This window comes from Ascaphus truei, chromosome 21 (assembly GCF_040206685.1).
Source record: "Ascaphus truei isolate aAscTru1 chromosome 21, aAscTru1.hap1, whole genome shotgun sequence".
NCBI classification, from domain to species: Eukaryota; Metazoa; Chordata; class Amphibia; order Anura; family Ascaphidae; genus Ascaphus; species Ascaphus truei.
This window is the reverse complement of record NC_134503.1, coordinates 7,727,863-7,741,157: the sequence shown is the minus strand read 5'-3', so window position 1 is coordinate 7,741,157 and position 13,295 is coordinate 7,727,863. Positions and strand designations below refer to the sequence as shown.

Genomic DNA, 13,295 nt, shown 5'->3' with positions numbered 1-13,295 from the left:
TTAAATTTTCTGTGGAACACAGGTCGGGGCACAAACATGGCAATGCCGACGGGTTAGTTTGTCTAAAGACTGCAAAGGTACTTATTTTGTTGGTGGAAGTGGACAAGCCACTTCCAACTCTGAGTCAGGGACATCTAAGTTTAAGTTATCGCTCAGACGAGCAGCTTTTTGTTTGGCTTTGTTTTCTGTTTAAACTGTGGCAGTCTCAGTGCCTGGGACTGAATAAACCAGGCATAGCCTGTTTAAAGGAACAGTACGTGACGTCTCATCATTTAACCTACCCTAAAAGACCGTGTTCTAACAGTCCCGGACAGACGGCGGAGCCCCGGAGTAAGCCGTTTGTCACAATATATATATATATATATATATATATATATATATATATATATATATATATATATATATATATACACTGATGAGACCCATCAAGGTCGAAACAGCTGTCTGTGGGTGGTTTTCTGGGTATGCACCTTAACCCTGGCTGTGCTCAAAGCTGTGACCATGCAGCAAGCTTAAGCCTATAGGGAACCATGTTAAAAATGGTTATTGAGGCAAAAAGTGACACTGTGTGCTCATTTGCATGTCATTTCCCAGAATCCCTTGCTGCAGTGGAAGTGCTGTATGCTGGGTGATAATGGGGAAAGGCGGGGTTGCAGACCTGCCTAAGACATGCAGATGAGCATACAGCTATATTTGCATATTTGCTTTCCTGTGGAGGGTTTTTGTCACTTTTTTTACTCACCATAACTTAACTCAGTAGTATGGTTTGGCCTATCCCATAAGCCTCTCTTGCATTCCCAGTAAAATCAACCCCACACTGATGAGACCCATCAAGGTCGAAACAGCTGTCTGTGGGTGGTTTTCTGGGTATGCACCTTAACCCTGGCTGTGCTCAAAGCTGTGACCATGCAGCAAGCTTAAGCCTATAGGGAACCATGTTAAAAATGGTTATTGAGGCAAAAAGTGACACTGTGTGCTCATTTGCATGTCATTTCCCAGAATCCCTTGCTGCAGTGGAAGTGCTGTATGCTGGGTGATAATGGGGAAAGGCGGGGTTGCAGACCTGCCTAAGACATGCAGATGAGCATACAGCTATATTTGCATATTTGCTTTCCTGTGGAGGGTTTTTGTCACTTTTTTTACTCACCATAACTTAACTCAGTAGTATGGTTTGGCCTATCCCATAAGCCTCTCTTGCATTCCCAGTAAAATCAACCCCACACTGATGAGACCCATCAAGGTCGAAACAGCTGTCTGTGGGTGGTTTTCTGGGTATGCACCTTAACCCTGGCTGTGCTCAAAGCTGTGACCATGCAGCAAGCTTAAGCCTATAGGGAACCATGTTAAAAATGGTTATTGAGGCAAAAAGTGACACTGTGTGCTCATTTGCATGTCATTTCCCAGAATCCCTTGCTGCAGTGGAAGTGCTGTATGCTGGGTGATAATGGGGAAAGGCGGGGTTGCAGACCTGCCTAAGACATGCAGATGAGCATACAGCTATATTTGCATATATATATATATATATATATATATATATATATATATATATATATATATATATATATATATATATATATATATATATATATATATATATATATACATACAATGTGTATATTATTGTACTGTATATACATATTAGTTTTAGACACATTGCCTTTTCTAATGGACTACATAATAATAGTGAGTAGCTCTTCATTCAGGCACCTTTAAAGGTAATTACCTCTAGAGGTCACACATTATAGCTGTTAAGAAGCCTTCCCACACAACCTGGCAGTGCTGCCTTTAGCTGCACAGTAACTTTATGGCCCCAGTAATTTACATGTTCCCCGTTGTGTCGCTCTGTGTTATAACAGAAAGCTCAAGATTCGTCCTACTGAACCCAAAACCTCTGGGTAAGAAATTATCATTAAGGGCAAATTGATTTCCACTGCAAAAAAAAAAAATGCAAATTGTTCAATGGGGCATTAACACCCACAGCCTTCTGCTGCAGAATGTGTACGCGCGCACACTGCTGTAATACTCGCCGTTTCGGAAAGGGTCCTGGTTTTTCTTGCACAAGCTATGCTAACCTACACGAGTCCCAGCCTTCTCAGTGCATAGAAATCCCGTATGTTTTTAGCTAGATCGACAATGACTAATGCATTCTCTTTGTATCATTCTGTTCTCAGACTGTTTCCAAGGTCTTCAAGGCTTTGATGAATACATATATAATATTGCAACATTCTGGGAGAATGTACATACCTGTATACAGTATGGATAACAATGGCAGACCTACAAGTGATGGAAGAAGAGGCACCCTCCCCCCCAAAAGCTTATAAAGCAGGTGGGATACAGGCATACCCCGCTTTAAGGACACTCACTTTAAGTACACTCGCGAGTAAGTACATGTCGCCCAATAGGCAAACAGCAGGTCACGCATGCGCCTGTCAGTACGTCCTGAACAGCAATACCAGCTCCTTACCTGTACCGAAGCTGTGCGCAAGCGGGGAGATTATAGAGCCTGTTACAAATGTGTTATTTACATCAGTTATGCACGTATATGACGATTGCCGTACAGAACATGCATCAATAAGTGGAAAAAAGGTAGTGCTTCACTTTAAGTACATTTTCACTTTACATCCATCCTCCGGTCCCATTGCGTACGTTAATGCGGGGTATGCCTGTACAGATCATAGGAGTCAATTAATGATATCAGTGCCTCAATAACTAAATGAAGTTGGGTAGTATCTCTAGCTATGTGCTACATTTACCATTATGTCAATGACCATGTACAGTGCAGTATTAAAATATAACAAAAGCAGATAAAAGGTGCTGTTTGCACAAGAAGACCCTGCACTCTTAGGCTGCGTCCATAGTTTAGTAGTCAGCGCTCCTCCGCGCTGACGCTGAGGCTCGTCTGCGCAATTAGGAGCGATTGCACGAACTAGCAGATTAGCCAGCGTTCGCAATCGGGAGGCGGGGGGAGGCGGGGCACTGACGTCACTGGGCCAATAGCCCGTGAAGCGCCGACGTCACGGCGCCGTGACGTTGATGCGGCTTCCCTCTGATTGGAGGTTTTTAGCCGACAGCGCGTTCAGAAACAGGTTCTGCTGTCGGCTGAAAATCCCTGCGCCTCAGCACGCCTGCGGACGCCCGCGGGAGCCCCCTCTCAAGACATCCTCATGCGGATGACGGGGCTCATCGCGGAGCATCCGCACGGCTCAGCGCTGACTGTCCTTCTATGGACGCAGCCTTACACACCCACACGGAGTGACAGGTTGGAGCTTTTAGGAAGCTTACCAAATGAGAACATCCAATTGCATGATAACGTGGTTTGAAACCTATCCCTTATACTGGATGTGCATGGGACCAGTTGTGTTTCCTATGCATTAAGACTGGGCATCTGCTACTCCCGTCACTGGCCCAGGGGTCAGCGGTTGGTGATAAGAGTCATTGGTAAGGTAATTCATGCAGATGCCAACTCACTGTGAATAGGACAGATCCATACTGAAACCTTCTGCATACAGCCTACAGCACCAAGCAGGAGACACAAAACAGATCATCACATTTGTAGACATGTAGGAAGATGGGTATACTCTGTGCTCTGTCAACAATGCAATCTTCTTAAAGCTGCTGTTTCTGTGCGATGCACAGCTCTGTCACACATTTTGACCCTTCTAATAGCGATTACACAACTTCAGATATGTTTAAATGCTTTGCATATTTAGCCATGCAAGTTTAACTGCGAGAAAACCCCAATAACAAGCCCCACACAATACATAGCGCATGCTGCTTGCTGCAGGCGAGTCAGTATTTTGCAGCCGTTCCAATGCTACCGGGTTGAGATTTATAGCAGGTTTTACAAAGTGTGGGGTGGCCATTTTTTTAAGGCCCCACAGAAATATGTTGTCACAATCGAGATTTCTCCAAAAAGGAGAGTTCACAATAAAGTGTGTGTGCTCACGATAACAAAGGCGATTTGTCCGGTCACCTTCAAGACTCATTCACTTCAATGTGTGGACGGCCTCTTATGGAAAATCCATGCTTTGTGAATATGGCCCTATACTAAGCAGGATATATCGTTCTGAAGGGATGTGGTTAGAGCAGAGGTAGGCCCTTAAGCCCTCAAAGGAGCCACACATATATTGTGCACAGGAAGAAGGGACTTCGCAGCTGTGGGTAGGCGCTTCTCCTCTACCCCTCCAATCGGCATCTTAATGCTGGTGCGCTGGTGAATACTGTCCCGCTCCTTTCCTTATGCTGGGAACTAATGATTAGCGCAGGAGAGGTGCAGAGCACTGTCATCATTAGGCAGCCGAGGGAGCGCGAGAGAAGCTACTACCCACCCCAGCAACATTCACCCTGTACTGGGGAGAGTAGGCTGATCTGGTGGCCAGTGGTTGGGGCCACAGGTGAAGCCTCCCACGAGCACATGTTGCCAACCAGTGGGTTAGAGGAAATCGAACCCTTCCCATGTTTTACCATCATACTGTATAAACCTAATGCCCCGGTTTACTAAACTCTGTTGGGCCACCTAACGTGACGTTAACCCTTTGAGTGCCTCAGCCAATACGTAACGGGGTCTGGCACTCCAGGGGCCCTGCAAAGTAGTGGCTACGTCTTCAGCTTTCAGCTCATCGTCGTGGGGGGGGGGAGATCGCGCTGTAGCCAGCAGAGGAATGGAAGAGGACTCATCTTCCGTTCAAGCAATCCTGGAAACCTGACCTGTTGGGGGGGTCTTTAGGTCTGGAGTGGAGCACCCCTGTCTTAGAAGAGCGGATTTGTTATAATGTGACCCCTTTTAATGGACACGTGGATTACATTTCAATTTAGATTTTAGTGGTGCTGCTTGGCTCTTGGAACCATATAAATGCTAGATCCGATTCAATGATGCAAGAATAAGTGGATTCCTACTGTGATGAAAACAGGCGGACGAGATCAATAAGCACAGTATTAACAAAGTTTAACAAACCTTCTAAAACTCAGGATATGCCTTGTAGATATATATATATATATATATATATTTTTTTAAATAAGGCATATTTTATAGAACAGGCCTCCTGTATGTGTGTCCTAGTGATGTGTGAAAATGGCCAAAATTGGTTCACTGTTTTGGGGGGGTTTATGTAACGTTTGTCAAAATTGGAAATTTTCACATTGCTTGAAAATGAACAAAAATTTTTTTTGCAAAAATCGCACATTTCCACTGAGAATTCCCTGTTTTAATAAGTTGCTTTTTTTTTTAAGTGGAGAGGAAACCAAAAAACCCTATTTCTGGGTCTGGATTAAAAGGATGGGGGAATCGCTTGCAAACTCTGACGAGGTGGCAAGATTTTTTTGTGGCTGAAGAGGACACTTTTCGCCTAGTTTGCAAACTTAGGTGAAAGTTTCACGCATCTCCAGTGTGTACCACCAAGAACTATCACGTATCACTCATTGGAAGTCAATCCTGCTCATTATTAGAATCAGCGTCCCCAGAGAGCTTGGTGGAATATCTCTTTTAAAGCAAGATTTGTTCTACTAAATTATCATTGTTTTCCATCAGGTCACTTAAAGCCGCCATTCAAGCAATATCCTACATGTGTGTATTTATTTATTAAATAAATCAGTTCTGTACTAGGAGAAAATATATGTAGAATTTGTTTTAAACAACTCTGAATGACATTTTTTATGTATTATAATGTAACGAGCCATTTTTGTTTCTATATCAACCACTTACAAAGTCACAGATACCGAGTCAATACTCTGCAGCCATATAGTGAACCCCTGAGCCAATCGATCGACAACTTAGTTAATTACTTATCGTTTTGTGGATTGTATTTCTGCACGTATTAAAGAGGGGGGGGGGGGGGCACTGGCAGCTTGGACTAATGCTTTAAGGGTCAGGGCTGTTTAGACAATTTACCCCCTGCAGATGCACTTACCAGAACAATCCCCTACTGTCTCTGCAAGTTCTCCCTACTTACCACTTAGATTGTAAGCTCTTCGGGGCAGGGACTCCTTTTCCTAAAGTCGACTTTGCCTATAGCGAAATAATTTTCTCCAAAATCATTGATGCATTAGAAATTATCATTAACTACCACTACAGTGGCTGGAGCTAGCCACTGTTAACCCCTTCAGTGCTCTATTGACGTACTATGTAAAAAAAGGAAAAAAAAGTGGCACCCCAGGGGCCCTTATGATGCACACCCTACGTCATTGGCCTCTGCTAGTTATTTAGGGGCTGTACGCGACCGCGTGCCACACTGGTGGGGGGGGGGGGGGGACAGAAAACTCATCCCGGGATGCACAAGCGCTGGAGAGTCCGTGGCACAACCTTCCGCCACTGAAAGGGTTAATGATAAAAATGGTATAGTGCCTATAAGCATCTTTGAGACAAAGCCTCTTGCTTCTGAAATGACATGGTCCATTGCTTTGTCAATGTGTGATGCCAGATGGGATGGAATAATAAAGACTAGGTCTCGAGCAGGAGTGGCCAACTCCAGTCCCCAAGGGCTACCAACAGGTCAGGTTTTCAGGATATCCCAGCTCCAAACAGGTGGCTAAAACCATCCCTGCTTCAGCACAAGTGGCTCAATCAGTCTCAGCTTTAGTCTTCGACTGAGCCACCGATTGAGCCACCTGTGCTGAAGCAGGGATATCCTGAAAACTTGACCTGCTGGTGGACTGGAGTTGGTTACCCCTGCTCTAGATACATGGTTATTCACTTTCTTCTCCCATGGGAAGGTATCAGGCTGTTGCCGGCTTGGCTCCCCTGTTGCCGGCTTGGCTCCCTGCAGCACGGTAATCTGGCAAACTTGCTTTCTATGGGGCCGACTCAGACAACCTACAATTTCAATCAGCGTAATCCCTTGGACGCAGGAGTTCCACAGAAAAGTAATTAGTTGGTGCTAGAACTGTCCGTAAAACTCCCAAAATACCGTCTCGCCTCCTACCTGCACCGACATGAATTGGCTCACAGGGTTTTTAATTACAGTCGGTAACTCTCATTTCAGTCTTGCAACTTTAGGATGCGTCTTGAGCATATTGTGTGGCCCTATGTGGGTTCATCAAGTTACTGTAATTTCTTCGGCCACATGTCATTTACATCCCAAATTAACCCTTTGAACCCAGAGGAGGCTGCATCGCTTTCTAAGGAAAGAACGAAACCAAAGCCTAGGGCGTGGGGGGCGTGGCGGATTAGTTTGCGGGTCCAGATGATGATAGAAAGAACTCGAACTTGTTAAAGTGACGGTAAGAGCAATCCAGCGCAGTCCCACGGAAGACGTTGACGCAATGTAGTCTAACGCTGAAAATACCAGAGTGGGAAGACTGGCAGGTCAAGTCATTATTGGGGATCTCCCCTGCTGCAAAAAAAAATGTGGAACCCTATATATCCCATTGCTAACAGATCTCACTGCTGGTTTGAAACACTCAGGGGCCTATGCAGAGAGCAGCGAATTTTAAAATTGGCGAATTTATTAAAAAGTAGCTTTTTTGGAGAGTTTTAATCTCCATATGCAGAAAAGTGCGAATTCTGCTATGTTTAACATGGATGCGTGTGGCGAGTTTAAATTGGCGAGATGCGCGCTTCAGAAATGTGTTAAAACAAATTCGCGCCTTTTTTTTTCCCTTTGCAATGGCCGCGAGCGGCAGTTTTTTCTGGCGAGTCAAAACGGAGACAATCGCGCCATTTTATTGGCACGAACAGCCGCTAGATGCCGTTCGCGCCTCTCTGCATACGGATATTTTTTAAACTGGCGAGATTGAGGTTCTCGCCAGCCGCGAGGCGAGTTTTACAAATTGAAAAGAAAAATTGGCGCGTTTTTCGGAACTCGCCATTTTCTGCTGCTTTCTGCGCGATTTTCTCCAAAAAATGGCGAATTTCGAAATAGCGCTGCTCTCTGCATAGGCCCCTCAATGCCTTATTTCCTATTTTCCCCCCTTAACGCTAACGTGTGTTAGGAACTCCTACGTGAACACTAGTCTCATGGAAAGATGTTGGTGAGCCATACATATCACACACATCACCCAAACCGCTTCGCCAATGGCGCTTGCAGATTTTACGCGGACTACGTAATCTAGCGCAGGGCATCCGCGATACATCGTGTTCTTCTGAGGTTTGCGTTTTTCTGCGGAAACCTAATTATATTAAACGTAAAAAGGGACATCCCAACAGATAATAACTTAATTGTAGGGCTTCTTAGCCACTAAATGGGTGGCAAAAAGAAAACGTCATTTGTTAAATGGCTATTAGCTAAACGTCTGCTCAGGCAGCAGCCGGTTATGTTAAAACAAGCCATTAACGTTAAACAGTGTCTTCTTTTGTTGCTCAGCATTTAAAGCCGCATGGTTTGCTCGCCCACGTTTTGCAGCTCCCTAGGTTTTGGAAACGGTTACATTTTGAAATTCAGCTCCCTTTATACAAAAGCTTTGTCACAACATTGGGGTGAAGTAAGACAGGGGTAAACTAAGTCGGTGCCCAATCTAAGGATAGGGGGTTGTGTGTTAATGTTATTTCGGTATCAAATTGGCACACTTTTGGTGCAAACAGTGTGTTTTCACCCCTGAAAAAAAAAATTACTCTTATGATGACATAACAAAGTCCCAATGTAAACGCAACACAAAAGGCAACAGGAGGTGCACCGAGGCACACTGTATAATGGGCAATATTGACTAAGTGATGCTATTTTCTAAGACTCCTTCAAGCAAAGAAGGAGACTTCCAGCCCATCCACAAGAAGCAGCCATATGGCATCTTCTGGCGGCTTATAGAATAGCTCCTGCCTAATAAATATGGGCTGAAAAGTTCCTCTGTAACCAGACTACCAAAAACAGCGTCCCACCGTCTCATGAAGACAGATATTATAATCCACTTAATGCACGAAGAACATACTTATTCTGATAGAAAAGGCCACTGTTGCATATACACATCTTGAACTATGGCGTTTAGCATGAAAGCTGCAGGAGACCCTTACTGAGCGATGTCCACACCGAAATGTAATATTTACTTGATGATGATCACTTGGGAAATTAGTCTTTATTTTGGATATCGCTATATACTGCAGTGTGTGTGTGTCATTCAATGAATGCCGGCTTGGAATTTAGCGGGTCCCGGTGCCGGGGCAGAGCGAGGGGCCTCTTACCTTTTGGCATCTTCTCCTGCTCCCCATCTCTGCGACGTTGTGGCATCATTGCAACGTGCCACAGAAATGAGGTGCAAGAGAGGAGGTAAGAGGCATTTCCAGAGGCCCCGCGCTCTCCCCGGCAACCAGTTTTAAATGTTGTGGGGGAATAGCGTGGGGCTCGGTGAGGCTGGACCAATGGAACCGCCATCAAGCCAGCCCTGAATTTCAACTCATTACAGTTTAATGCTTAACTCTGCTCTAGACCTGGGAATAAACCATTTCTAATACAACAAAAACGTATCAATATTTAACAGGGAAGCAACACACAGACCTCTCGAGCTGATATGAATCAGAGCCTGTGTACTCACAAGTACAGCAAATTATCCTTCAGTTTATCACAACTTCCCTCTGGTTTTTTTTATTAATATTACACTGACTCCATGCACAATTTATTTCCCAACCTTCAGCTGTCAAACAGGAAGACATTTGGGAGATGTGGAGAAGTACGAGAGCTGGCGGCATGGCCCCAGTGCTAAAAATACTGGGGGAATCAACATTACAAATACAGACTGCATTGAAATGTAGGGTTTTATATTCCATGTAAATACTCTGATTTAAGACAAATGTCGCTCTGCTTATCTAAACCTGTGCGATGAAGGTTTATTAACATGAATCCAGTAACTATTACATACGCCTATAACATATTATCTCTTACTCTGCATGCAATGTCGTGTATATAATGTATAACCCTGCTCACTTAATGTAACTATGTACAGGCATACCCCGCATTAACGTAGGCAATGGGTCCAGAGCATGTATGTAAAGCGAAAATGTACTTAAAGTGAAGCACTCCCTTTTTTTGCACTTATCGATGCTTCGGTACAGGTAGGGAGCCGGTATTGCTGTTCAGGACGTGCTGACAGGCGCATGCGTGAGCTGCCGTTTGCCTATTGGGCGAGGGGAAATCAGTGCGTCACTGCTAAGGCGGTCTGTGGGGCAGAATAAATGTCCGTACTCGCGAAGCGAGCATACGGACACAGGGGTATGGGGCTATCGAAAATATGTCCTTACTCGCGAGTGTACTTAAAGTGAGTGTCCTTAAACCGGGATATACCTGTATTTGTAACCACGTATTTGTCATCATAACTCTGTGCCCAGGACATTCTTGAAAACGAGAGGTAACTCTCACTGTATTACTTCCTGGTAACACATTTTATAAATAAATAAAATATATGCAAACGGGGCATTACAATAACATCACATATCCGCAAAAGTCTGTTAACCTTAACACCGGGACTTAACATTGCATTGTGTCAGACCTAAACATGCCGGTACTCCCATCCAGACTCGGAAATGGGGCATTAACAGGTCCTGCATGGGTGCAACGTCACAGTTGGGTACGAGTTAACAAACACCTATTTCAGGGTCTTGACGAAAGTCACGCTAACCCTTGGTCCCCACTGGCTACTGCAGCGCTCGCTATGGCGGGCGCTGCGGGGACAAGAGCTGCCTCTCACTGGGGCCGGGGCCGCTGCAAGGGGGACCGCCACGCTGCGCGATGCGTTTTTCACACTCACATTAAAATTGTGATTAGACCTAGCGACGGAGCGCTAGTCCACGCCCCCCTGGCGGTTCAGCCAATGAGAGCAAACCTGCCTGTTAACGTCATGGCTGCGCCCCCGTCACTCCCCCATCATGCCGCCCCCCCCCCCCCCCGCTGCATGCGCCGCCAGCCTCGCAGGAGCGCGTGCAGCGCAGGCAGCGGGGCCTTAGCCTAAGATATACTTAACAGCATGTTACTGGAAGATAACGCAAACTTATGCTGCCATAGTGGGGCGTTAAGGCTATGCTAATGAGATATACAACGGCTGGTATTTTTGTATATAATTAGCTTCGAGGATACGCATTGCCACAGGGACAATAATGGCCATTCCTGGTTTAGATAATGTGACACACACACCCCTTAGGGGGAAAATCTGTTAAAAAAAATTAAGCTTTGTGCTTTTAGAAGAAACATTATTTAATCGAACGGTTTAGTAATCGGGATCTGGAATATCGAATAAAAAAATTAGAATTTGTATTGTATTGAAGATTTTAATTTGCTTAAACTCTACAATTTACTTAAGAGGTATTCCTGCAGCTACCACTGGGGTAGAATACGAGGGACGTTCCAGCCGTCTGCCTGCATACACCTCCAAATAGGTGGCAATGAAATGAGGACCCAATTACATGTGGGTTAAATGAGGCACGGGCGCATTGATCTGAAGGGGAATTGGATCTCCCTGATAAGAGAATACCGCATCACAATATATTGAACAGGAAGCCACTGATATAGATTGTTTGTGATAGGTTTAATTTGACCAGGAGATTTCAAGACCTCCGTATAATAGGGTGAGATATTTCTCTTCCAGTTCTGAGTTGCTATGGATATATATGCAGCTTTCTGATTGCTGTTGGTAAACCCTTCTTAAATACAGAATGGTGTTACCCAGCACTCAACGTGATCATCTCTCATGGGAGGTTCACACAGGAAGAATGTCTGCCATCACTAGGGTGACCCGGGACAGTCTCGGGTTTCAGGGCACTGTCCTGACTTTTTGGGGTGCGGCCCCAGTTTTCTATCCCGTTGGACACGCATACGCGATCATCACTTGGTGATTGCTCGTGCGCATGCGCGATCAGCATTTGCCAGTCGCTCATGGGCATGCGCATGAGCGACCTTCAAATGCATGCGCGCGACCAGCCGGCAAGTGCTGATCGCGCATGCGCAGTCAGAAAGCGCTCTTCACGCATGACATTTGTTCCGGTTTTTGCCGGGACAAATCTGGTCACCCTAAGCATTACCAAAGTACATACAATTAATGACCCTTGTTGTGGATATACAGCTAAATGGGAACTCTTTCTTACTGTTCTTATAATGATATTAATGTGATTGAAGAATTCTCCAAGCACTCTTCTTAAAGTATGGAAACAAGATGTACAAATCAATTGCCAATGCTCACTACTTCAATACGGCTTCCTGCAAGGCCCCAGTAACAGACTGATGTAGGAATACAGTATATAAAGTCTACGGCACCACAGACTTCATAACAAGTCCTGACCTTGATGATAAAGCCTATGATATTTAGCCAAAACGTTGGCATTTTGGCTAAATAAAGAAGCTATTATGAAGTCTGTGGTGGCGTACTCTTATAGATTCATACATAATTCTTATGACAGGGAGAAGGAGCGGCTCAGCGAGTAAAGACACTGACTGGCACAGAGCAGGGGAACCTGGTTCAATTCCTGGTGTCGGCTCCTTGTGACCTTGGGCAAGTCACTTTATTTTTTGATGCCTGAGGCACAGGAAGATAGATTGTAAGCTCCATGGGGCAGGGACCTGTGTCTGCAAAATGTCTCTGTAAAGCGCTACGTAAAACTAGCAGCGCTGTACAAGAACATGCTATTATTATTATTATTATGATTTATATAAAACATGGAATTGCTACCTTGTATAGCTGAATGGTGCACGTTTGCATTGAAGACAAGTCACTTTTTCTTATACACTTGGCACTATGACCCCACACTGTTGGAGAGATTACCACAGCCCAGATCCCCCCCAGCACAGGCAAATCAATCCTCATTGCACAAAAGTAATATCAGAAGGAATTTGTCAACATACATATTTCTCTGTTTTTGTTACGCTGTCTCCGTGCACAATTTCTTTTCCAACCTTCTGCTGTCAAACAGAATGACACATTTGGGAGACGTGATGAAGTATGTAAGCCCAAGTACAAGAAATATTTTGGAATCAACATTACAAATAGAGATGTGCAAAAATGTGTAATATGCATTCACAACATGTTGAGCATTTATTTATCATTTTTAGCCCAAATTCGATTCCTTGGAAAACATTTCACCAAGCCTCAAACGGTAAATAATGTCACCAATGTAGGCCTAGATTTAGCAATTGCACAAGCTTTCAGCGAAATGTCGCCAAGTAGGGAGGATTTAGCAAATTAGCATATAAACCCTTTGGATGCCCCATGATTTAGTAATATCATGTACTATTTGCTCGTTTACATGGGGAGGTGGCGTTCTGCGCTCCTGAACGGGGGAGAGTGACGGGTTAGGCGGAGGAACGGGAGAGTGGCGGGTTAGGCGGAGGAACGGGGGAGAGTGACGGGTTAGGCGGAGGAACGGGAGAGTGGCGGGTTAGGCGGAGGAA

At 44.8% G+C, this 13,295-nt stretch overlaps 1 protein-coding gene across 7 annotated transcripts in view; it reads right to left on the bottom strand.

Annotated features, from left to right (window-relative positions):
* KCNT1 (potassium sodium-activated channel subfamily T member 1) overlaps positions 1-13,295 on the bottom strand; it is a 215,107-nt gene that overhangs the window by 122,962 nt on the left and 78,850 nt on the right. For 2 of the 7 annotated variants that reach the window (XM_075578831.1, XM_075578833.1), the window contains exon 2: positions 3,469-3,510. The exons of the other annotated variants lie outside the window; for them this stretch is intronic. In XM_075578831.1, coding sequence (XP_075434946.1) covers positions 3,469-3,510 — 42 coding nt within the window. The remainder of the gene's footprint in view (positions 1-3,468; positions 3,511-13,295) is intronic. 7 annotated transcript variants of the gene reach the window in all.